Source organism: Ranitomeya imitator, chromosome 7 (assembly GCF_032444005.1).
Source record: "Ranitomeya imitator isolate aRanImi1 chromosome 7, aRanImi1.pri, whole genome shotgun sequence".
NCBI classification, from domain to species: domain Eukaryota; kingdom Metazoa; phylum Chordata; class Amphibia; order Anura; family Dendrobatidae; genus Ranitomeya; species Ranitomeya imitator.
In genome coordinates this window covers 188,528,893-188,552,883 of record NC_091288.1, presented here as the reverse complement: position 1 = coordinate 188,552,883, position 23,991 = coordinate 188,528,893, and the positions used below count along the sequence as shown (strand labels likewise).

The window sequence follows — 23,991 nt, the reverse complement described above, 5'->3', positions numbered from 1 at the left end:
CACGTAGTATTTGCTATATACTACATGGCTCCTATATACTACGTGGCCTGTGCTATATACTATGTGGCTGAGAGATTATATATATATATATATATATATATATATATATATATATATATATATATATATATATATATATATATATATATATATATATATATATATATATATATATACACATACACACACACACACACACACACAGGTCCTTCTCAAAAAATTAGCATATAGTGTTAAATTTCATTATTTACCATAATGTAATGATTACAATTAAACTTTCATATATTATAGATTCATTATCCACCAACTGAAATTTGTCAGGTCTTTTATTGTTTTAATACTGATGATTTTGGCATACAACTCCTGATAACCCAAAAAACCTGTCTCAATAAATTAGCATATCAAGAAAAGGTTCTCTAAACGACCTATTACCCTAATCTTCTGAATCAACTAATTAACTCTAAACACATGCAAAAGATACCTGAGGCTTTTATAAACTCCCTGCCTGGTTCATTACTCAAAACCGCCATCATGGGTAAGACTAGCGACCTGACAGATGTCAAGAAGGCCATCATTGACACCCTCAAGCAAGAGGGTAAGACCCAGAAAGAAATTTCTCAACACATAGGCTGTTCCCAGAGTGCTGTATCAAGGCACCTCAATGGTAAGTCTGTTGGAAGGAAACAATGTGGCAGAAAACGCTGTACAACGAGAAGAGGAGACCGGACCCTGAGGAAGATTGTGGAGAAGGACCGATTCCAGACCTTGGGGAACCTGAGGAAGCAGTGGACTGAGTCTGGTGTGGAAACATCCAGAGCCACCGTGCACAGGCGTGTGCAGGAAATGGGCTACAGGTGCCGCATTCCCCAGGTAAAGCCACTTTTGAACCATAAACAGCGGCAGAGGCGCCTGACCTGGGCTACAGAGAAGCAGCACTGGACTGTTGCTAAGTGGTCCCAAGTACTTTTTTCTGATGAAAGCAAATTTTGCATGTCATTCGGAAATCAAGGTGCCAGAGTCTGGAGGAAGACTGGGGAGAAGGAAATGCCAAAATGCCTGAAGTCCAGTGTCAAGTACCCACAGTCAGTGATGGTGTGGGGTGCCATGTCAGCTGCTGGTGTTGGTCCACTGTGTTTCATCAAGGGCAGGGTCAATGCAGCTAGCTATCAGGAGATTTTGGAGCACTTCATGCTTCCATCGGCTGAAATGCTTTATGGAGATGAAGATTTCATTTTTCAGCACGACCTGGCACCTGCTCACAGTGCCAAAACCACTGGTAAATGGTTTACTGACCATGGTATTACTGTGCTCAATTGGCCTGCCAACTCTCCTGACCTGAACCCCATAGAGAATCTGTGGGATATTGTGAAGAGAAAGTTGAGAGACGCAAGACCCAACACTCTGGATGAGCTTAAGGCCGCTATTGAAGCATCCTGGGCCTCCATAACATCTCAGCAGTGTCACAGGCTGATTGCCTCCATGCCACGCCGCATTGAAGCAGTCATTTCTGCCAAAGGATTCCCGACCAAGTATTGAGTGCATAACTGAACATTATTATTTGTTTTTTTTGTTTATTAAAAAACACTTTTATTTGATTGGATGGGTGAAATATGCTAATTTATTGAGACAGGTTTTTTGGGTTATCAGGAGTTGTATGCCAAAATCATCAGTATTAAAACAATAAAAGACCTGACAAATTTCAGTTGGTGGATAATGAATCTATAATATATGAAAGTTTAATTGTAATCATTACATTATGGTAAATAATGAAATTTAACACTATATGCTAATTTAAGGAGAAGGAGAAGGAGAGGGAGGGAGGGAGAGAGGGAGAGAGAGAGAGAGAGAGAGAGAGAGAGAGAGAGAGAGAGAGAGAGAGAGGGAGAGGGAGAGAGGGAGAGAGGGAGAGAGGGAGAGAGGAGAGGGAGAGGGAGAGGGAGAGGGAGAGAGGGAGAGAGGGAGAGAGGGAGAGATCTAGATATATATATTCTAGAATACCCGATGCGTTAGAATCGGGCCACCATCTAGTACCTAATAATTGACCAGGAGCCAGTGATCAATGGGGCAGTTTATAACCTCAACAGTGAAAATTTGCTTTATATAAAAAAAAAAAAAAAAGGAGGTGCCCACTAGAGCATATGTGCTTACCATGAAGCCCCCCGACACCCAGGTAAAGAGTAGGTATGAGGTGTGTAAATTGGACCCCCCTGGGTATGGTGTCCTGGACATCATGTAACATATAGAGTTATGGTCTTTATAATGTGACAGGTGGACGGCCACACTAGTGAATGGTGTACACTGATCTGCGGCAGCAAAGACGCTGCTTTTCTAACTGCGTGTAATAAGGGCCGTGTACAGTCAGCAGTTCTAAATGTGAACAGGCGGCTATTAATATCCATACATACATTCAGCTGCAATTACAGCCCGGCTCTGACATATACGTGTGCGAGCGCTTATTTCCTGCACATCAATCACTCAGCTAAGTGACAATTATGGTTGTCAAAACACTTTGTGAATAACACTGGCACCTGTGATGGCTGCACTGACACTTCGGGCTTTAATCATGACATTTATACCCCCGGTGGGATTAGCACATTGTAATGAGACCTACTGAATTTAGCTATGCCTTCAATGTCAAGGTGCAAGGCTCGCGCTTGGTTTTTAATTATTAAGACCATCTGCTGAAAAAAGATGGGATGAATATTGATGACGTCTCGGAGCCGATCCAATGTTTAGCATGGAACAGTAAGACGAGACCGCCGCAGCAACATGACCTGACGGAGCGAGGCAGCGAGGTATTAGGAGGGCTAGCACTTCTGTCAGTGCCATGCCACCGGAGATTCTCGTGTCTGGCATAGAACACTGCGAGAGGCTAAAGTCAGGGCTCAAGAATGGATTCCCCACACATTACGGACGAAAACGATTACGCAAATTAGAAGGGGCTGTCGGGGGTCAGAAAATCAATTTTCAAATACTTTATTAGAAAATGCTTTCACAATGTGGGGGTTGTCAGTTTAGGACCCCAAACTCCAAGCAGAGGACAGCTATTAAGTGGCTCGGTCTGGAGGTCCCTATATAGGTATACATTACATACAGTGGCAGGCAAATGTTTGGGCACCCCTGGTTAAAATTACTGTTATTGTCAACAGTACAGCAAGTTGAAGACGAAATGATCTCCAATAGGCCTAAAGTTAAAGATGACACATTTCCTTTGTACTTTATGCAAAAAAGATATTTATCAATCTTTTACATAAAAAAAAAAAAAAATTAAAAAAAAAAAAAAAAATGGCCCCATGCAAAAGTTTGGGCACCCTGCATTGTTAGCACCTAGAGGCACACCCTTTTGCAAGTATCACAGCTTGTAAACACTTTTTGTAGCCAGACAATAGTCTCAATTTTTGTTTGAGGGATTTTCATCCATTCTTCTTAATTTGTAAAGCGCTGCGGAATATGTTGGCGCTATATAAATAAAAATTATTATTATTATTATTCCAGTTCTGTGAGTTTCCTGGGTCGTCTTGCATTCTCTGCTATTTTGAGGTCTAGACATAGATTTTCAATGATTTTCAGATCAGGGGACTGTGAGGGCCATTGTAAAACCTTCAGCTTGGGCCTTTTGAGGTCATCTATTGTGGATTATGACGTGTGTTTAGGATCATTATACATTTGTAAAAGCCATCCTCTTCCTCTTCTCACCTTCAGCTTTTTTACAGATGGTGTTTTGTTTGCATCAAGAAAATGCTGAAATTTGATTGAATCCATTCTTAACTCTACCCGTGAAATGTTCCCCATACCCTTGGCTGTAACATAACCCCAAAGCATGATTGATCCACCCCCATGCTTAATGGTTGGTGAGAGATTATTTTGCTGAAATTCTGTGTCTTTTTCATCCCCCGCACATACCATTGATCATTGTGGCCAAAGAGTTCTATTTTAACCTCATCAGTCCACAGGGCTTGTTTCCAAAACGCATCAGGCTTGTTTAGATGTTCTTTTGCATACTTCGGACGCTGAATTTTATAGTGAGGAAGCAGGAGAGGTTTTCTTCTGATGACTCTTCCATGAAGGCCATATTTGTTCAGGTGTCTCTGAACAGTAGAACAATGTACCACAACTCGAGAATCTGCTAAATCTTTCTGAAGGTCTTTTGAAGTAAAGCGGGGGGTTCTAATTTGTCTCTCTAGCAATCCTAGGAGCATCTCTCACTGACACTTTGCTTGGTCTTCCAGACCTTATCTTGACCTCCACTGTTTCTGTTCACTGCCATTTCTTAATTACATTTCTAACTGAGGAGAAGGCAACTTGAAAATGCTTTGCCATCTTCTTATAACCTTCTCCTGCTTTGTGGGCCTCCACCATTTTCAGAGTGTTAGGCAGCCGCTTAGAAGGACCCATGGCTGCTGTTTTTTTGGCACAAGGGTAGAGGAGGCTGGGTTTATATAAAGCCAGGAAATTTGTATCACCTGGCCTTTCCTAACAACGATTGTGAACAAGCCATAACCCTAACAGGCTGATTAATGTCTGAAAGCTTGGTCAAAGTTATCTGAGCACACAAATCTCCAAGGGTGCCCAAACTTTTGCATTGACCCATTTTCCCTTTTGCAATTTAAAAAAAAATGGCAATATATATTTTTTGCCTAAAGTACAAAGGAAATGTGTCATCTTTAAAGTTAGGCCTTTTAGAGATCATTTAATCACTTGCTTAACTGTTCATAACAGTAATTTTGACCAGGGGTGCCCAAACTTTTACATGCCACTGTAAGCACGGTGTAATACTACATTACACGTGTGCTGGCACTGCAGGAGATATAATGTGCTTTTCCAACAGGTGATCACATTAACAGATGGTCGGGGGACACTTCTAATATAACGGTGGTCATCCCCATTCATGGCTGATACATCAGAGCAGTTACCACTCTCTCTCTACAAGCAGGAGCAATTTGCCTGAAATTAAATGGAGAGTTCCTCCTCCTCCTCCCCAGAGAGTCTCCGAGGAATCCGGTCAATGGAGAAATAAGGGGATCTGTCAGCAGCCTCTCTCCATTCGCAGAACACAAGCTGTGCCCGACACCTGGACTCTTCTGCTGACACTTGAGAATTTCCCCGCAACGGCTCTCCTCAATTATGGCTATCACAGCTTAGTTATTATTGAGAATTTTATTATTATTGAGAATTATTGCCGTTTTTGAGATAGAGATATATATATATATATATATATATATATATATATATATATATATATATATATATATATAGCCATAACTAGAGCTGACTGCATGTTAAAAAAAAAAAAAAAAACACTAATCCCAAAATGGTGCAAGAATCCAAAACATTAAAATATCCCAGATTTATTTTTCATTTTTTTTTATTTGAAAAGAGTCATCATGATCTCCAAGATCCTATCTCAATAAGTAGTAGGTGCAATAATAATAATAATAATAATAATAAATAATATATGTACTCAAATATTTTGCAAATTAAAGTATAAAAAAAAAAAATTATGACCAATGTGGGTTTTTCTTTTTTTTTTTGGGGGGGGGGGGGGGGGGAGGAGGAGGAGGTTTGAGCCCAAAAGTCACCGGAAATACATTAAACACATAAATATCTACACATTAGGAAATTTAATTTGAACATCTGCACCCTTAGGCTACTTTCACGCTAGCGTCGTGTGACAGACGTCGCAATGCGTCATTTTGGAGAAAAAAAACCGCATCCTGCAAATTTGCCCGCAGGATGCGTTTTTTCTCCATAGACTTGCATTAGCGACGCATTGTGACATATGGCCACACGTCGCATCCGCCGTACGACGGATGCGTCGTGTTTTTGGTGGCCGCGACGCACAAAAAACGTTCCATGTAACGCTTTTTTGTGCATCGGGTCCGCCATTTTCGACCGCGCATGCGCTGCCGAAACTCCGCCCCCTCCTCCCCGGAACTCACAATGGGCAGCGGATGCGTTGTAAAACTGCATCCGCTGCCCACGTTGTGCTAATCAATCACACTGTCTGTCGGTACATCGGGCCGACGGTTTGCGACGGCCCGTACTGACGGACTAGTGTGAAAGTAGCCTTATTGATCACCAGAATGGGAGACCCCCCCCAATCCCTCATTGACCCCAGCAGCAAGCTAGGAGGAGCATTAACGGAGCAACAGCTGAGAATGTCTCCTGCTGCTTCAATTCAATACGTATGGCACTAGCAGAGGCCACGCCACGGCACAGGCGGTGGCCACACAGCGGCACAGGCGGAGGCCACAAAGCACTCCTACCAGAAGAGCAAATCAATTCCAGGGTCAGTATTCCAAGGCTCTAGGATAGGAGCCTTCTATGAGGCAGCAGCTGCGGCTCCTCTTTTGATTGGTCGGCCTGTCACGATGTCATCATTGTGGTACGACATGCACACGATTTGCAGATTGATCAATAAACCGAAGCCATGGATGTAGGCGGGGGCTCCTGCCCAGCTGATAGAATACTGACCAAGATCCTGCAAACGTATTTGCTCATCTCTGCCTCTCACTGTTATCTATATAGAGAGAATCATCAATGGTCCGCCGGACCCTCACCGTTACCTATATAGAGGGAATCATCAATGGTCCGCCGGACCCTCACCGTTCCCTATATAGAGGGACTCCTCAATGGTCCCCCGGACCCTCACCGTTCCCTATATAGAGGGACTCCTCAATGGTCCGCCGGACCCTCACCGTTCCCTATATAGAGGGACTCCTCAATGGTCCCCCGGACCCTCACCGTTCCCTATATAGAGGGACTCCTCAATGGTCCGCCGGACCCTCACCGTTACCTATATAGAGGGACTCCTCAATGGTCCCCCGGACCCTCACCGTTACCTATATAGAGGGAATCATCAATGGTCCCCCGGACCCTCACCGTTACCTATATAGAGGGAATCATCAATGGTCCGCCGGACCCTCACCGTTACCTATATAGAGGGAATCATCAATGGTCCGCCGGACCCTCACCGTTACCTATATAGAGGGAATCATCAATGGTCCGCCGGACCCTCACCGTTACCTATATAGAGGGAATCATCAATGGTCCGCCGGACCCTCACCGTTACCTATATAGAGGGAATCATCAATGGTCCGCCGGACCCTCACCGTTACCTATATAGAGGGAATCATCAATGGTCCGCCGGACACTCACCATTACCTATATAGAGGGAATCATCAATGGTCCGCCGGACACTCACCATTTACTTCAATTAAATTGGAATTCTTTTGGTTGAGGATGACGTACAGCTCCCGCTGATCAGACTTCTTCCCTACCACCCAGTAATCACTCATCGCTTTTACTATGATCTCTTCATCTTCATCAACTCTGAAAAAGGAGATGAGTAAAAGTACAAAACATAAAAAAAAAAAAAAAGAAGACGACGAGGCAGGGGTCTGTAAATGTGGCTATGGGTAAGAGTATAGCGCCCCTTCACCGGGGATCTGGGAATGACAGCTGCACCTCTCCTTGTATATGATCTCATCGATCTGTAGTGGGGGGGGGACAGTAAAGATGGCCACAGATGATGGAGTCAATCCGGGTCTTTTCTATGAAAGTTGGCTCAGATCACGAAGACTTAGGGTACCGTCACACTAAGCGACGCTGCAGCGATAACGACAACGATGTCGATCGCTGCAGCGTCGCTGTGTGGTCGCTGGAGAGCTGTCACACAGACAGCTCTCCAGCGACCAACGATGTCGAGGTCCCCTGTAACCAGGGTAAACATCGGGTTACTAAGCGCAGGGCCGCGCTTAGTAACCCGATGTTTACCCTGGTTACCAGCGTAAACGTTAAAAAAACAAACACTACATACTTACCTTCAGCTGTCTGTCCTCCGGCGCTCTGCTTTCCTCTGCACTGTCAGCGCCGGTCAGCCGGAAAGCAGAGCGGTGACGTCACCGCTGTGCTTTCCGGCTGGCCGGCGCTGACACAGGATGCAGGAGTGCAGAGAAGCAGAGTGCCGGGGACAGACAGCGGAAGGTAAGTATGTAGTGTTTGTTTTTTTAACGTTTACGCTGGTAACCAGGGTAAACATCGGGTTACTAAGCGCGGCCCTGCGCTTAGTAACCCGATGTTTACCCTGGTTACCAGTGAAGACATCGCTGGATCGGCGTCACACACACCGATCCAGCGATGACAGCGGGAGATCCAGCGACGAAAGAAAGTTTCAAACGATCTGCTACGACGTACGATTCTCAGCGGGGTCCCTGATCGCAGTAGCGCGTCAGACACAGCGAGATCGTAACGATATCGCTGGAACGTTACGGATCGTGCCGTCCTAGCGATCAAAGTGCCACTGTGTGACGGTACCCTTAGGACAGTAAATGTGATTAACAGCCTGGCATAATGAGATTATCAGACTGCAGGTCTGGCCATGGACTGCTAAACCTGACCACAATCTGAAGCTGTCCCATAGCGGAACTGAAACATACAGGACAGGACAAGACTGTGACCAAGCCAGCGTCAAATGCTCGGTCAGTGGACCCCCCAAACATGAAGGGAAGAATGGCGCCGCAAGAAATGAGCAAACCATTATAGATCAATGGGGTCCGATCCATTCTGTGACGGCTCTGGCGGGGCGATATGGTTCCCATTTATAAGACACATGTCCGCTTATCCGCCTTTTTTGTTCTGAGCGTCGCAGGCGTACGAAATTACAATCTGTTGCTTTCCAATTTCACACAGATGAGGGTTTCCATTGATTTTTTAGGAGTGTCAAAATGGCTTCCTCTTTTTTCCCCCAAATTTTAAAAAAAATACCAAAGTTAGAATTTTTTTTTCTTCTGTTCCAAAACATTAAGGGAAACCATAACCCCATAAAAATCAATGTCTAAAACAAGAATGCAACAGGTCTTAATTGCATTCGTCCGGAAAGGATAAATGGACACGTGAAGAGACCTGAACTCTGTTCCCAGCAGCAGAGCGACCACTACGGTATATTCTTAAAAAATGGCTGTCTCAAAAAAATAAATAAATAAAATGACAACCCTCTATGGTGCTCAATTTTGGTATTTGGACGTCATAGTGGTCCCCAAGGACTCTCTCAATGAAAGAGTGGCTCCAGCTCCGGTGACTCAAGCTGTCCATATATTACATAGACGTCCATATTTCTGAATATCCTTAATTTCGCACATTTCACTTCATTGACCACTGCAGGGAAAGGTCAGGCAAAAATCAGCTGCTTGCTGGGGGGTAAGGGGGCTGCATTCTGAAAGGTGTCATCTAGGATGACACAGAAAATCCCACCTTGTAAAATCACTATTTATATCTCCGAGAATCTTCATAAGCTCCGGCTGTACACAAGTCAGCGAGACACTCGGCGTCTTCTTGAGGTGTATTGTACTTTTCTCCGCTAGGTTCATGTGGTTGAAATAAATAAACTTGAACTGTGGTTCCTTCTCCGACCTAAAAGATAAAAAAGGAGAGGAAAAAAAAAAGTGCCATCAAACTCAAGAGAACCACCCGGAGGCAGACATTAATAATATATGGCCTGTACACAGGATAGATGTATGATCGCTGGGGGTCCAGCTGCTGAGAAGTCCCCGGTGGCAGGGCTGTGGCAGGGCTGTGTAGTCATTAAGTCAAACCTCCGACTGACTCAGTTTCCATCAAAATGGACTCCGACTGACTCCACGACTCCGACTCCACAGCCCTGCCCGGTAGGAATGGAGGTGACCATCACTTCTGTAGAAAGCAGCTGTGATTCATTTTCACTTTTGCTCCACTCACACAAAGCACTTTGGGACCCCGGATCGTTGAGGGTCCCAGCAGTCGGACCCCCCCCCCCAGTGATCATAAATCCATGATCTCTTACCCTCTACGGGGCAGCCATCACAGCGTGTAATAGGAAGATGTCCACATACCCAGATGTTCTCCTGTTGATGTTGAATTGCTCGCAGATGTCAGATGCCAACACTGTAAGCTGAGGTCCTACAAGGCTGTCCAGTTTTCGACAGAAATCCGGAGAAAGATGCACAGATGCTAGAAAGGGAAAAAAAAAAAAAAACACATGGAAAATAATAGTAGAATTGTGGACTAATGTAGGAGAAAAAAAAAAACAACACTGCTACAGGGAACCTTCTGCCCAGCAGGAGTTAAAGCAGAACTTTTGATCGGGATGGGTAACTATAGTGGGTGCAGCCCAAAAGCCTAGGGGAACAGAAAAGGTCCCTCCAGCCGGTATGAGAAGACCAAGACTATTAAGGGCCCATGATAGTTGGAGATTTTGCTTTAGGGACCATTAGCTTGAAGTTACAAACCTCAAGCCCCACAGTCCTATCATTTCAGATACCACCAATGTTGGAGGCCCCTTACGAGCCTTTGTTGCTTTTTGAAAAACCCCTGGAAGAAACCAACAGACCTTGCTGAAAGCAAATTGGGAGGATTGGGTGTCGCCTGTGCCCTTCACATGGGAGGCCACAAAGAACAAAGCCTAACGAGGAGCCACATCTGACCAACAAACAGGCTTCAACGCAGTTTCTCCTGAGAGTCGCGAGAAGTCTTGTGGAAAATCAGACCTGTTTTTCCTGCCAAGCGATGCAAAGAATGGTGCATAAATGTCAACCCCAAACACTTAACGTGTTCACATTCCCTTAGGATATTTTGAGACGCTGCAGATTTTTTGCAAAAATTCAGTGTGCGCAGAATCCGATGATCTAGTTTACAAAGTTTATAGCAATAATATAATATAATATATATATATATATATATCTCCCTGTATATTCCAGTAGGCGCTGGCACTGGATGTATGGGCTATACGAAGCCTCGTTTGGTGGAGGATCGTCCTGAACAAGGCTCCGAGCGTCAAAGTCCTTACACCACAGTTTTGCTCAGGAATGAGGGAGCAGCTCTTTCAGCAGAAACCTGGAGCCAAGTGCTCGTGCTGACATGAAGTAAGAAGAGAGGGGACGCACGCAGGGGAGGGGGTATCTGCAAGCTTATTATAGGGCAGGGTTGCTGGAAGTACAACCAGATAGAACACCGGGTCACAGAGTTTAACGGTGGAGTCACTGTCGGCAATGCTGCGCTGTGCAGTCTAACTCTTCACACCATTTGTCTTCTAGACGGCCTCGTATCTACAGCTGGTAAATCATTCGGGATCACTAAATGCACACGCTGAAATCTGCCTTCTTATGGAGCAGCAGATCATCCTTACATTACACTTGATGGGTCCTCGGGGGTCTTCTGCTGTGCATGCATAATAGCGATTAGCCGTGGATGCACGTCAGCCGCAGGGCAACCAGATCGTGGTGGTCCAAGGGTTGATACCTCCATCAGTCATTAGAAAGAGGGGTTTAAAATGGAGTGGTAGTCGTACTTTCGTTCTTAGTCGGGGGACCACTGATCTAGTAGTCATTCATGTAAGTGATTATAACCAGAAAACCACTAAAAGGAGGACCTGTCGCCTGATATTCTCCTGAATCCAACATGGATTTTCTCTTGTTCATGCCCCTTCCCTGTTCTTCAGATATGGCTCTCTTCCCCGTATGTAAAACTATTTTAGCCAACTGGGCGTGGTCCTCAAGAAGACTATTTGAGGACGACGCCCATTTGGCTAAATTACTACATTTACATACATGGAAAGGATCAAAAGGAAAACACCGTCAGATTCAGGAAGAGAACAGCATATGTGATCTTCTCCAGATCTTTCAGGTTTTGGGGCGGTCGCTGGGCAACTTTGACTTTCAGTTCCCTCCATAGATTTGCTATTGGGTTCGGTTCTGAAGACTGGCTAGGCCACTCCAGGACCTTGAAATGCTTCTTATGGAGCCACTCCTTAGCTGCCCTGGCTGTGTTTTTCGGGTCATTGTCATGCTGGAAGACCCAGCCATGACCCATCTTCAATGCTCTTACAGAGGGAAGGAGGTTGTTGGCCAGAATCTTGCGCTATATGGCCCCATCCATAATTATTATGGGATGGGATCTTTGAAGTGGGTAATAAAAAATAAATCTGCCCATAGCATACTATAATAAAAAATAGGTTATGGTTGAGATTGGACAAACCTGGTGGAAGGAAAATAAGGCACAGGGGAAGCAGATACTCACCATCGATCATAAAACAGACGGAGGCGCTCATGGCCTGATGACAAAAGAAAGACATGATGTTTAGTGAGTACAGAGGAGCGTCTGACAAACCATCTGTTATCCGGGCTACAGGCGCCATCACAATCACATCTTCCTACACACAATGCCGGCCGGGGAATCTCTGTCGTACCTTCTAAATATATCGTAAGTGGAAATAAAAGCTTAGGAGATCCCCGGAGCCGGCTCTGCTGGCCGCTCATTGTCTAGACGGGGCGTATGAGGGGTCACTAAGCAGAGAATGGCACTCAGAAATTCTATATTAAATAAGACATTATAAGTGTACGAGACGCTTCCTTGCAATATTATGCTTATCCTATTAACCCCTTCTGGACATAGGACACATCGTTATATCGTATGGCAGGTGAGGAAGTGCTGGGCTGGCACCATACCTGGCAGATGCTGACTGCGTTATACAGCTGGCATCTGCCTCTAACAGATTGCCAGCTTCCCCGTTTTCAACACCGTTCTGGTTCTCTGAAAGCGACCTTTACAATTTAAGTCTACAGAGTGTCAGAACGAGGCCCCACAGACTTACACTGCAAAAGTTGCTTCCGGCTTACATAGACCCTGATGTGATCCGGCAAGATGGAAGAACCGTCAAGAAACCCAGAAGAGAACCAGAGCAACGCTGTAAACTAGGAATGACAGCGATCGGTGAGTGTGTAGAGAACTGGAGAAGTGCTGTAAACTGGGAATGACAGCGGTCGGTGAGTGTATAAGGAACCGGAGCAGCGCTGTAAAACAGCGATCTGTGAGTGCATAAAGAACCGAAGCGGTGCTGTAAACTGGGAACGACAGCTGTCAGTGAGTGAATAGAGAACCGGATCAGCGCTGTAAACTGGGAACGACAGCGATCGGTGAGTGTATAGAGAACTGGAGCAGAACTGTAAACTGGGAACGACAGCGATCGGTGAGTGTATAGGGAACAGAAGCCGCACTGTAAACTGGGAATGACAGCGATCGGCGAGTGTATAGAGAACCAAGCAGCGCTGTAAACTGGGAACGACAGCGGTCAGTGAGTGTAGAGAGAACTGGAGCAGAGCTGTAAACTGGGAACGACAGCGGTCAGTGAGTGTAGAGAGAACTGGAGCAGAACTGTAAACTGAAAACAACAGCGATCGGTGAGTGTATAGGGAACAGAAGCCGCACTGTAAACTGGGAATGACAGATCGGTGAGTGTATAGAGAACTGGAGCAGAACTGTAAACTGGGAACGACAGCGATAGGCGAGTGTAGAGATACCTGGAGCAGCGCTGTAAACTGGGAACGACAGCGATAGGTGAGTGTATAGGGAACAGAAGCAGTGCTGTAAACTGGGAACGACAGCGATCGGTGAGTGTAGAGAGACCTGGAGCAGAGCTGTAAACTGGGAACGACAGCGATCGGTGAGTGTATAGGGAACAGAAGCAGTGCTGTAAACTGGGAACGACAGCGATCGGTGAGTGTAGAGAGACCTGGAGCAGAGCTGTAAACTGGGAACGACAGCGATAGGTGAGTGTAGAGAGACCTGGAGCAGAGCTGTAAACTGGGAACGACAGCGGTCGGTGAGTGTATAGGGAACAGAAGCAGAGCTGTAAACTGGGAACGACAGCGGTCGGTGAGTGTATAGGGAACAGAAGCAGTGCTGTAAACTGGGAACGACAGCGGTCGGTGAGTGTATAGGGAACAGAAGCAGGGCTGTAAACTGGGAACGACAGCGGTCGGTGAGTGTATAGGGAACAGAAGCAGTGCTGTAAACTGGGAACGACAGCGATCGGTGAGTGTATAGGGAACAGAAGCAGGGCTGTAAACTGGGAACGACAGCGATCGGTGAGTGTATAGGGAACAGAAGCAGGGCTGTAAACTGGGAACGACAGCGATCGGTGAGTGTAGAGAGACCTGGAGCAGAGCTGTAAACTGGGAACGACAGCGATCGGTGAGTGTGTTACTGCACTATAATACGGATGCATTAACACAGGTTTAGGCAATATAAAGTTTGAGGAGAGACCTTCTATAAAGACAAATATTTTGGGCTTTTAAAAATCAAAAGAATTTTGATATTTTGACAATTGCGTAAAGCTTCTGCACAATACTTTTTTTTTGTTCTGTGCTAAATCTCTAAGACAGATCATCACCTTGTAAACAATCAGATGAAGCTCTTCATAGGTGTCATCGGTATTAACAAAGATTTTAGGAAATCTAAATTTTGCTTCAGGATCGTGGAGGTTTAAAGGGCCAGTGAGGAACCTAAGGAGAGAACAATGACATGAAAATGTCAACAGGAAAGATGTCAGGGTCTATAAACGACGGTAAGATTACTATATTTTTCACTAAAAAAAAAAAATTGCAATCGGTGGGCCCTAAAAAAAAAAAAAATAAATACAAAAAACATTCTAGAACTTTGCGCTAGCAATGTGGGGCAGAGAGGTCAGTGCATTACTAAAACATGGTTTTAGGGTCACAAGCATGTAGATTTGTTGTGCACTGTGTAGCCGCTGCTTCCTATTCTCTTAGGGAAGAGAGGCATATCCCCCCGAGCTCCCGTTAGGACATGTGGGCAGGGGTTGCCCTCAAGGAATATTTCCTTTAGGCATAGCATGAAGTCAAGATTCATAACATTAATCTTCACCCTTAGTGTGGCCAAACAGTTCAGTGCACCTTAACACGTAACGTATATACTCGAGTATAAGCCGAGATTTTCAGCCCACTTTTTTGGGCTGAAAGTCCCCCTCTCGGCTTATACTCGAGTCATATACCCTGTAGTTATACTTACCTGCTGCGGCGCGGTCCCTGCAGTCCCTGGCATCCCCGGCGCTGCAGATGCTTCCTGTACTGAGTGGTCACATGGTACCGCTCATTACAGAAATGAATAGGCGGCTCCACCTCCCATAGGGGAGGAGCCGCATATTCATTACTGTAAATGATCGGTAACTGTGACCACTCAATTACAGGAAGAAGCTGCAGCGCCGGGGAAGCCATTGACTGCAGGGACCGCGCCGGAGCAGGTAAGGGGAGCGCAGCGCTGCGCGATATTTACCTGCTCCTCGCTCCGGCTCCGTCTGCAGCGTCTCCTGGCAGTGACGCTCAGGTTAGAGGGCGCGGTGACGTAGTCAGTGCGCGCCCTCTGCTGAGCGTCAGTGCTGGAGACGGAGCCGCACGAGGAGCAGGTAAATATTGAAAGCGCCGGCGTCCTGAGCGAAGAGAGGTGAGTATGTGATTTTTTTTTTTTTTTTTATGGCAGCACCAGCAGCATTCTATATGGCACAGCTTTATATGGCACATCTATGGAGCCATAATGAATGTTGCAGAGCATTATATATGGCACAGCATTATATAAGGAGCATCTATGGGGCCAAAAAGTACGGTGCAGAGCATTATATATGGCACAGCTTTATAAGGAGCATCTATGGGGCCAAAAAGTACGGTGCAGAGCATTATATGTGGGGCACAGCTTTATATGGAGCATCTATGGGGCCATAATGAACGGTGCAGAGCATTATATATGGCACAGCATTATATAAGGAGCATCTATGGGGCCAAAAAGTACGGTGCAGAGCATTATATATGGCACAGCTTTATATGGAGCATCTATGGAGCCATAATGAATGTTGCAGAGCATTATATATGGCACAGCTTTATAAGGAGCATCTATGGGGCAATAATGAACAGTGCAGAGCATTATATATGGCACAGCTTTATATGGAGCATCTATGGGGCCATAAAGAACGGTGTAGAGCATTATATATGGCACAGCTTTATAAGGAGCATCTATGGGGAAATAATGAACGGTGCAGAGCAATATACCGTATATGGGGCACAGCTTTATAAGGAGCATCTATGGGGCCATAATCAACGGTGCAGAGCATTATATATGGCACAGCTTTATATGGAGCATCTATGGGGCCATAATGAACGGTATAGAGCATTCTATATAGCACAGTTGTATATGGAGCATCTATGGGGCAATAATGAACGGTATGGACCATCTATTTTTATTTTTGAAATTTACGAGTAGCTGCTGCATTTTCCACCCTAGGCTTATACTCGAGTCAATAAGTTTTCCCAGTTTTTTGTGGCAAAATTAGGGGGGGGGGGTCGGCTTATACTCGAGTATATACGGTACTTGTTTTCCCATCTGTCTCCGCTTTTCTCCAGCTCTATAAAGTCAGAGATATGAATCAAAATAAACAGGAGGGGGTGGAGAGAGACCGAAAACAAGTAAATGGGAACGTGCACTGTACTATTTGGCCACACCAAGGGTGCACAGTACCTGTACTTGGCTTGAACAGTCACCCTGTGCTTACAGATTCCCTTTAAAAAAAAACATTTCACCCGACGAACAAGCATTTTACTTGTTTGTAAGGCGATTGGCAGCCCGTTTAGATATTGATATTTGACAATAATCAATAAGTGCTGACAATATCAGACTACGTAGGAACACAGCACTCAGACACGAAGGATAGTAACACCCGGTTGTTAATTTTCATCAAATTTCCAGGAGGAATGACAGAGGAACAGAACAATGCAGAGTTCTAAGAAAAGATGCTCCATGAGGAGGACTTGGAAAGACTCTCACCTCCCGTAGTGCTGAAGATTTCCTGGCATTTCAGGTCGTAATGGAGAATCTCTTCCTGCCAGCTAAAAAAAAAAAAAAAAGAAAAAAAAAAAAAAAATGGACAGAATCACAGCAGCCAACAATATGTATCACTAAGTAACAAACACATAGTAACTCACTTTTCAGATGGATTTTGTTGGCTTGTGTTCATGAAAACAAGGACTTTTGCAATTTGTTGCTTATTAAAATTTGCAGCCGTTTTTGAGATATCAAACACTTTTCCTTGGCTTACAGTTTGTTACCTCGGAGACCGACCGCCGCTGCCTGTCTAGCTTGTAAGCACTACGCTGAACCTGGCTGGGATCAGGAGGTAACAGCAAACTCCAGCGATTTTGGCAAAGAAATTCAAAACAGTGCTTACAAGCTCAATAGAAAGGAGTTTGTAAAAACTGCACATGCTCTGCTGTCTAGCAACGGTGGTCGGTCTCCAAGGCAACAAGCTCTAAACAAAGGAAAAAAGTGCTACTATCTCAAGAACAGATGACAATTTTACTAAGCGGATAATTGCAAAATTGCTTGTATTTAGAAGCTCTAACAATACCAGTCTATCAAAATGGAAAATAACCCATCAACGGTACATAAAGTAAATTAAACCCATCAGTAAACAGTGTGACAAAAAAAACAACAACAAAAAAAAAAAACAATCAGAACACCAAAACTGCGTTTTTTTTTTGTTTTTGTTTTTTTTTTTGGGGGGGGGGGGGGGAGGGAACAACATTGCAATAAAATGAAATAATAGGCGATCAAGTCAATCATATCTGCCCTAAAAGGTTATCAGCAAAAGCGTCAGCTCAGGGAGAAAATAAATAAATTAAAAAAAAAAAAAAAAAAAAAAAAAAATATATAAAAATCGCCAAGGGGTGAAGGGGTTAAAAGGCAATCAAGGTTGCAGTACTACATAAAATCCATATAAAAAGTGTGGCGCTGTTTAAGAGAGAAAAGCGGGTTTTTTTTTTTTGTGTTTGTTTCTTCTTTCCAGCCCTCGGTGGAGGACGGCAGCATTTACCTCGGGCTCTATGTGTCTTGGAAAGAGGGACGTAGTGAGGTATTTATACAGGATCCGCATGTCTTCTTGTTCCAGTCCGCTCCTGTATACAGAGAAGGAAGATGTCACCTACAAGATACACAGGGAGACGGCCATTCCTGCACACTGGACTGCCGTGCCGCCAGAGCGGCCACTACATCACCCATTTATTTCAGCGACTCCCTAAATAATGATAATGAAATATCGACATCGCGTATACACAAGTCGTGTCGTTTCTTAAGGCCGACCATAAAGGAACAGTTTGCGGCCTCCATTAGGACTTGCATGCTGCAGTGTGGGGTAAGGCTACTTTCACACTAGCGTTTTCTGCAATCCGTCACAATGCGTCGTTTTGCCGAAAAAACGCATCCTGCAAAAGTGCTTGCAGGATGCGTTTTTTCCCCATAGACTTGTATTGACGACGCATTTGCGACGGATTGCCACACGTCACATCCGTCGAGCGACGGATGCGTCGTGCTTTTGCGGACCGTCGGGAGAAAAAAAAACGCTACATGTAACGTTTTTTTCTCCTGACGCGGCCGGAACTCCGCCCCCACCTCCCCGCACCTTACAATGGGGCAGCGGATGCATCCACTGCACCCATTGTGCAATGCAGCAAACGCTAGCGTCAGAATCTCTCCCCGACGCATTGCGACGGGGAGAGATTCCGACGCTAGTGTGAAAGTAGCCTAGGCGGGAGACCAGCTGCGGACCCCACGGCCAGCCTGCCCGGGGGGGGGGGGGGGGGAGGAGGCATATGTACAGACTAACAGATTCATGGGGATGGGAGGACCGCAAATAAATGGGTTGTTCCAATACCGCAAATCATCATCAGGAGAGGCTGATTACTGGGGTCCCATCACTGAGACCCCCACTGATCTTTGAAGCACCGGACATTGGACCCTTATTTGAATTCAATCACTGAATTCAGGATTTTATTCAGTCCCACCGGCCCTGGTATACGACATCCAGCCCCCCATTACCCCCAGGGGGGACGACATCCAGCCCCCCCATTACCCCCAGGGGGGACGACAACCGGCCCCCCATTACCCCCAGGGGGACAACAACAACAACCGGCCCCCCACTACCCCCAGGGGGAGGATATCCGGCCTCCCAACACGTTTCCTGCCTTTAGTATCAAGACAAAATGGCTGGTGGTGCAAAAAAAAAAAAAGTCACCAATACTAGAACGCTCCTGTAACAGGAGCCACCAGTGTAACAAGACCGTTCATGACATTTCTTCCCTCCTAAATCTTTTCCCATCACACGCGACTGTGAATACTGAAAAGTCAAAAGGAACCTCAGCAACTCTGCCAGGTAACATTACAGAACGGGGAGGAGCAGAGGACAGAGGAGTCACCAACGCTCATGACCCCAGACCTCTTCTGGTATGAACATCAGTACAAACACTGCGCCCCACTGGGAGCTTCATCGGAGAGCACCTTACATCACCAAGCACAACGATAAGTATCGGATGTAGTGGTGTAAAGCCGCCACCTCTGGACTTTGGAGCAAACATGGTGTGTGAAGTGATGGATCACACTTCTGTCGCCTGATGGACGAGTGTAGGGTTTGGTAAATGGCAGGAGAACGTTACTGGCGCGGTCTGAAATTCAATAACAGCACAAGACAATTAGAGCTTCTGACTCTGTGGGAACAGTTTGGGGAAGGCACTTTTCCTCTTCTATATTGTGAAGGTCCAAGTAGTAGGACGTCCACTTTATAATTTAGGTGGTAACTTCCAATCTTGGTACAAGCCCTTTAAATGTAGGATTGTCCATCTAACAGGGAGGGTGATGTTGGGGGTTTGGGACATGAGGACACCCTGACCCCGGACACCAGTACACCCCGTACAATGGAGGACTCAGGCAGATTTTGTTTCAAGCTTTTTGCACCCTCACCACTGAGGCCTATTTATAATTCCTGTACTACCCCTTTAAGTTTTCAGGATATCCATTCTCAACTTCAAAAATTGCCCCATGATTAGTCTCTAATTAACGCCCATAAAGGCTGCAGAAATAAAATAGTGGTGCGGATTGTCAGATGATGCAAGTTTTATTAGTTATTCTAACGCCTCTCTCAAACAAGGCCAGCGGCTCGCAGCTTTATTTATACCCGATACAGCGTGTAAATGAGAGGAGCTACAGTATGTGCGGTAATCCGAGCAGCAGAGCGACAATCTGACACCAGGGCATGACGGAGCCGCGCTGCCGAGTGTTAACAGGGAATGGCAGGGCGAAGAGGCCGGCGATGACAGCTCTGACGGACAGGGACACACGGACTTGTTTCCCTTGAATTTTCTCACCATAAACGAAAAAAGGATGGTACGGATATTTTACTGTCACGCCAATATAGCAGATGGGATTTAAAAAAAAAAAAAAGGGAACTAAAAAAACAAAAACAACAAATATAACCACACACCTACATATTCATTTTAAAGCCAAAATATATGAAACAAGCTTTGTCTTAAGCATGTAAAGTCCATGCTCGATGGGCTTGAGATCCGGTGATTGACTCTGCCATAGCTGGGTTGCTTTTGCAGTATGTTTTGGGCCCATTGTCCATCTGTCCTGTGAAGCGCCGGCCAATCAACATGCTGCATTTGGTTGAAGTCTCGTCATGTACACACAGAATTCACCCGGCTGCTTCTTTCTTCAGTCACATCATCAATAAACACTGGCTGCCCAGTGTAACCCAGTGGAAGCCATGCATGCCCACACTGCCTCCACCATGTTTTACAGAGGGTGTGGTGCGCTTTGGATCATGAGCCTTCTTTTCCAGAACTGGATAGCTTCTGTAGATGTTTTTTTGGCAAAGTCTAATCTGGCCTTCCTATTTTTAAGGTTGATGAATGGTTTGTGCCTCATGGTGACCCCTCTGTATTTGTTCTCATGAAGTTTTCACTTTATGGTAAACTTAGATTCTGAAATAAGTACTTCCTAGAGAGAGAGTGTTCTTCACTCGGGTGGATGTTCTAAGGGTTTTTTTTTCCTTCACCATGGAATGGATTCTGGGATCATCCAGCACTGTTGTCTTCCATGGACATCCAAGCTTTTTTGAGTTCCAAGACTCACAAGTATTTTTTTTTGCAGACTGTATCCAACTGTTGATTTGGCCACTCCTAATATTTCTGCTACCTCGCTGATAAATTTGTTTGTTTTTTTGTCTAATAATGGTCTACATTATAATAAATATATATAAATATATATATATATATATATATATATATATATATATATATATATATATATATATATATATATATATATATATATATATATATATATATATATTAGCGTGCCTTGAAAAAGTATTCATACCACCTGAACTTTAACATTTTCATATTACACCCACAAACAAATGTATTTTAGTGGGATTTTATGTGATAGACCAACAAAGTCCCTAGTATTTGTGAAATGTAAAGGAAATGATATATGGATTGCTAATTATTTTAAAAATATACATCTGAAAATGGTCATGCACATTTGTATTCAGCCCCCTGTAGTAGGACACCCCTAAATAAAATCCTGAAAGACCAATTAGTTCCCGGGGTGATGAGAATCACCGAGACACCCTCTGCCCTGATCTTCCTGATTACTCTGGGAAGCAGGGGCAGGGAGGGGAAACCGGTAAGGGAGGCGAAACTGACTCCAAGGAACGACTAGCGCGTCCACCCCGATTGTTCTGGGGTCCCGGGACCGGGCTACAAACTGAGGTACCTTGGCATTGAACCAGGAAGCCATCAAGTCTATGTCCGGAGTACCCCAACAAAGGCAAATCTGTTGGAATATGTCCTGATGGGGATACCACTCTCCTGAGGCACGACCTTGCCGGCTGAGGAAATCCGCGGCCCAATTCTCTACTCCTTAAAATGTGAACGGCCGATATGACCGAGTGGTTGTTTTCGGCCCAGCGAAGGATGTGCTCTACCTCGCGCATTGCAGAGCTTGCTGTGGGGGACGGAGGTGCAGTTGCACAAATGGAATTGCCTCCACTGCGGCCACCATCTTCCCGAGAATCCTCATGCTGAAACGGATGGAACAAGGGGACGGATGAAGAAGCTTCTAGACCCCCTGTTGAAGAGCCAGGACCTTGTCCCGAGGAAGAAGCACCAACCCTAGGGAGGTGTCCATGGTCATGCCCAGGAAGGAAATCCGTTGAGCTGGAACAGGAGATGACTTTTAGATTGATCAACCAGCCCAACCGAGAAAGAGTATCCAAGGAAATGCGGACGCACTCCTCGTAGGCTCGGAAAGATGGGCCTTTGACCAGTAAGTCTAGGTAGGGAAGCACGACTAGACCCCGAGAATGCAAAATGGCCATGACCTTTGTGAAAACTCTGGGGGCGGTGGCGAGGCCGAAAGGCAAGGCCGTGAACTGAAAATGTTCTTCGCCGACGGCGAAGCGAAGGAACCTTTGATGAGGTGGGTAAATTGGGATGTGGAGGTATGCATCCTGGATGTCGATGGATGCTAAGAATTTGCCTTGTTCCATCGAGGCAATGACGGAACGGAGAGATTTCATCCGGAAATGACGGACTTTGACAAATCTGTTCAAGAGCTTTAGGTCCAGGATGGGCCTTACTGTTCCATCCTTTTTGGGGACCATAAACAGATTTGAATAAAAACCGCGGAACCTTTCGTCCTCTGGGACAGGGACAATCACTCCGTCTTGTCGGAGCGACTGAATGGGCTTGGAAAAAGCCTGAGCGCGCATTCCCGCTTTGGAAGGACAAAATCGATTTTGTAACCGGAGGACACCAGATCCCTTATCCACTCGTCGTGAACGACTGCGAGCCAGACATGACGAAACAAGAGAAGGCGTCTCCCTACTTTGCTGGTGTCGTCCGGAAGAGATTGCGAGTCATTTAGAGGAAGACGGTTGGGGTCTGGATCCCCTGGACCTAGACTGTGTGGAGCGGCCCCTCCAGGAAATGTTGGGCCTGTATGGAGCCTGAGGGCTTTTGTCTCTGCCGGCGCAGCGCTCCGAGCCAGGGGAAATAGCTGAGGAATGCCATGTGTAATATCCACGAAAGGGCTGAAAACGAGCCTGCGGCTGTCGTCTGAACCTCTGCTGGGGAAGGGAAGTACTTTTTCCCCCCGTAGTGTTTGAAATCAGTTTGTCCAGCTTTTTGCCAAATAGACGGCCACCGAGATATGGCAGAGACGTGAGGAACTTTTTAGAGACAGAGTCCGCGCGCCAATTCCTCAGGCATAACGCTCTGCTAATCACCATAGCGTTTGAAGCCGTAAGTGCAGAGCAGTTAGCCACATCCAGGGAAGCGTTTACTAAGGAATCGCCCGCCAGGGAAATTTGATTTGCTAGCTCCGCTAAGTCAGAAGGTAGATCACTGCTTTGTAAGGCCTTGTGCAGGGAGTCTGCCCAAGAAGTCATGGCTCTGGCTACCCAGGTAGCAGCGAAGGAGGGAAAGAGTGCAGAGCCTGAAGCCTCGAAAGCTGAGCGGGCGAGACTGTCAACTAGGCGATCTGTGGGATCTTTGATCGAAGATCCATCCGGCACGGATAGGACAGTTTTAGAGGACAAACGTGAGACAGGATGATCCACAGGAGGGACTTCTGTCCATGGTTTGCAGAGATCAGGAGAAAAGGGGTATTTGAACTCCAGAGATTTCTGGCCCTGAAAGCGTTTGTCTGGACGCTCCCTATGTCGCTGGACTACGTCCTGGAACTCTGGGTGATTGGCAAACACCCTGTGAGTACGTTTGGTCCTTTTGAAAGACACCGAATTATCCGTACTGGAGGTCGCCGGTTCCTCATCAACCTGAAGGGACTGGTTGATGGCCTCGATGAGACCATCTATAGTGCTCTGAACCTGGCGACTCCAGATCTAGAGGCCCATCAGACTCAGGATCAGAGTCCTGTTCGGAAGAGGTGCCTGGGGAGCGAGAGCGGGAGGCAGAGTTAACGGACGCCGAGGCACCGGAGGGCCTGGGGGACGAGCTACGGACGAGCTTCCTAGATGACCGCTTGTGCTTAAAATAAGAGCGGCCCCTGCAGGCTGAAGATTCCGCAACCGTAGCGGAAACATCCTGAATAGGCGGATTAGTGGTCCTGCTCCTGGAGGGACTCGATAGCTTTGGTCAAAGAAGCCATAGATTGCGAAAGTGACAAAGCCCACTCAGGGGGACTGGTCCCGCGGGCTCGTTTGCGGCAGGGGGGCTCCTGAGCGTATTTAGGGTCACAAGCATTGCAGAACAGAGCAGTATGCCCGCTTGTTAGCACAGCCTGACAGGAGGTGCAAGAAGTGAAGAACACTGTTTTAGC

At 45.9% G+C, this 23,991-nt stretch overlaps 1 protein-coding gene across 3 annotated transcripts in view; it reads right to left on the bottom strand.

Annotated features, from left to right (window-relative positions):
• Positions 1-23,991, bottom strand: part of CCZ1 (CCZ1 homolog, vacuolar protein trafficking and biogenesis associated) — a 48,551-nt gene that overhangs the window by 3,690 nt on the left and 20,870 nt on the right. For all 3 annotated transcript variants that reach the window (XM_069734229.1, XM_069734228.1, XM_069734230.1), the window contains exons 9-15: positions 17,690-17,771; positions 16,645-16,706; positions 14,204-14,315; positions 12,052-12,085; positions 9,870-9,987; positions 9,253-9,411; positions 7,205-7,332 (exon numbers count right to left, since the gene is read on the bottom strand). In XM_069734229.1, the coding sequence (XP_069590330.1) occupies positions 7,205-7,332; positions 9,253-9,411; positions 9,870-9,987; positions 12,052-12,085; positions 14,204-14,315; positions 16,645-16,706; positions 17,690-17,771 (695 nt within the window). The remainder of the gene's footprint in view (positions 1-7,204; positions 7,333-9,252; positions 9,412-9,869; positions 9,988-12,051; positions 12,086-14,203; positions 14,316-16,644; positions 16,707-17,689; positions 17,772-23,991) is intronic.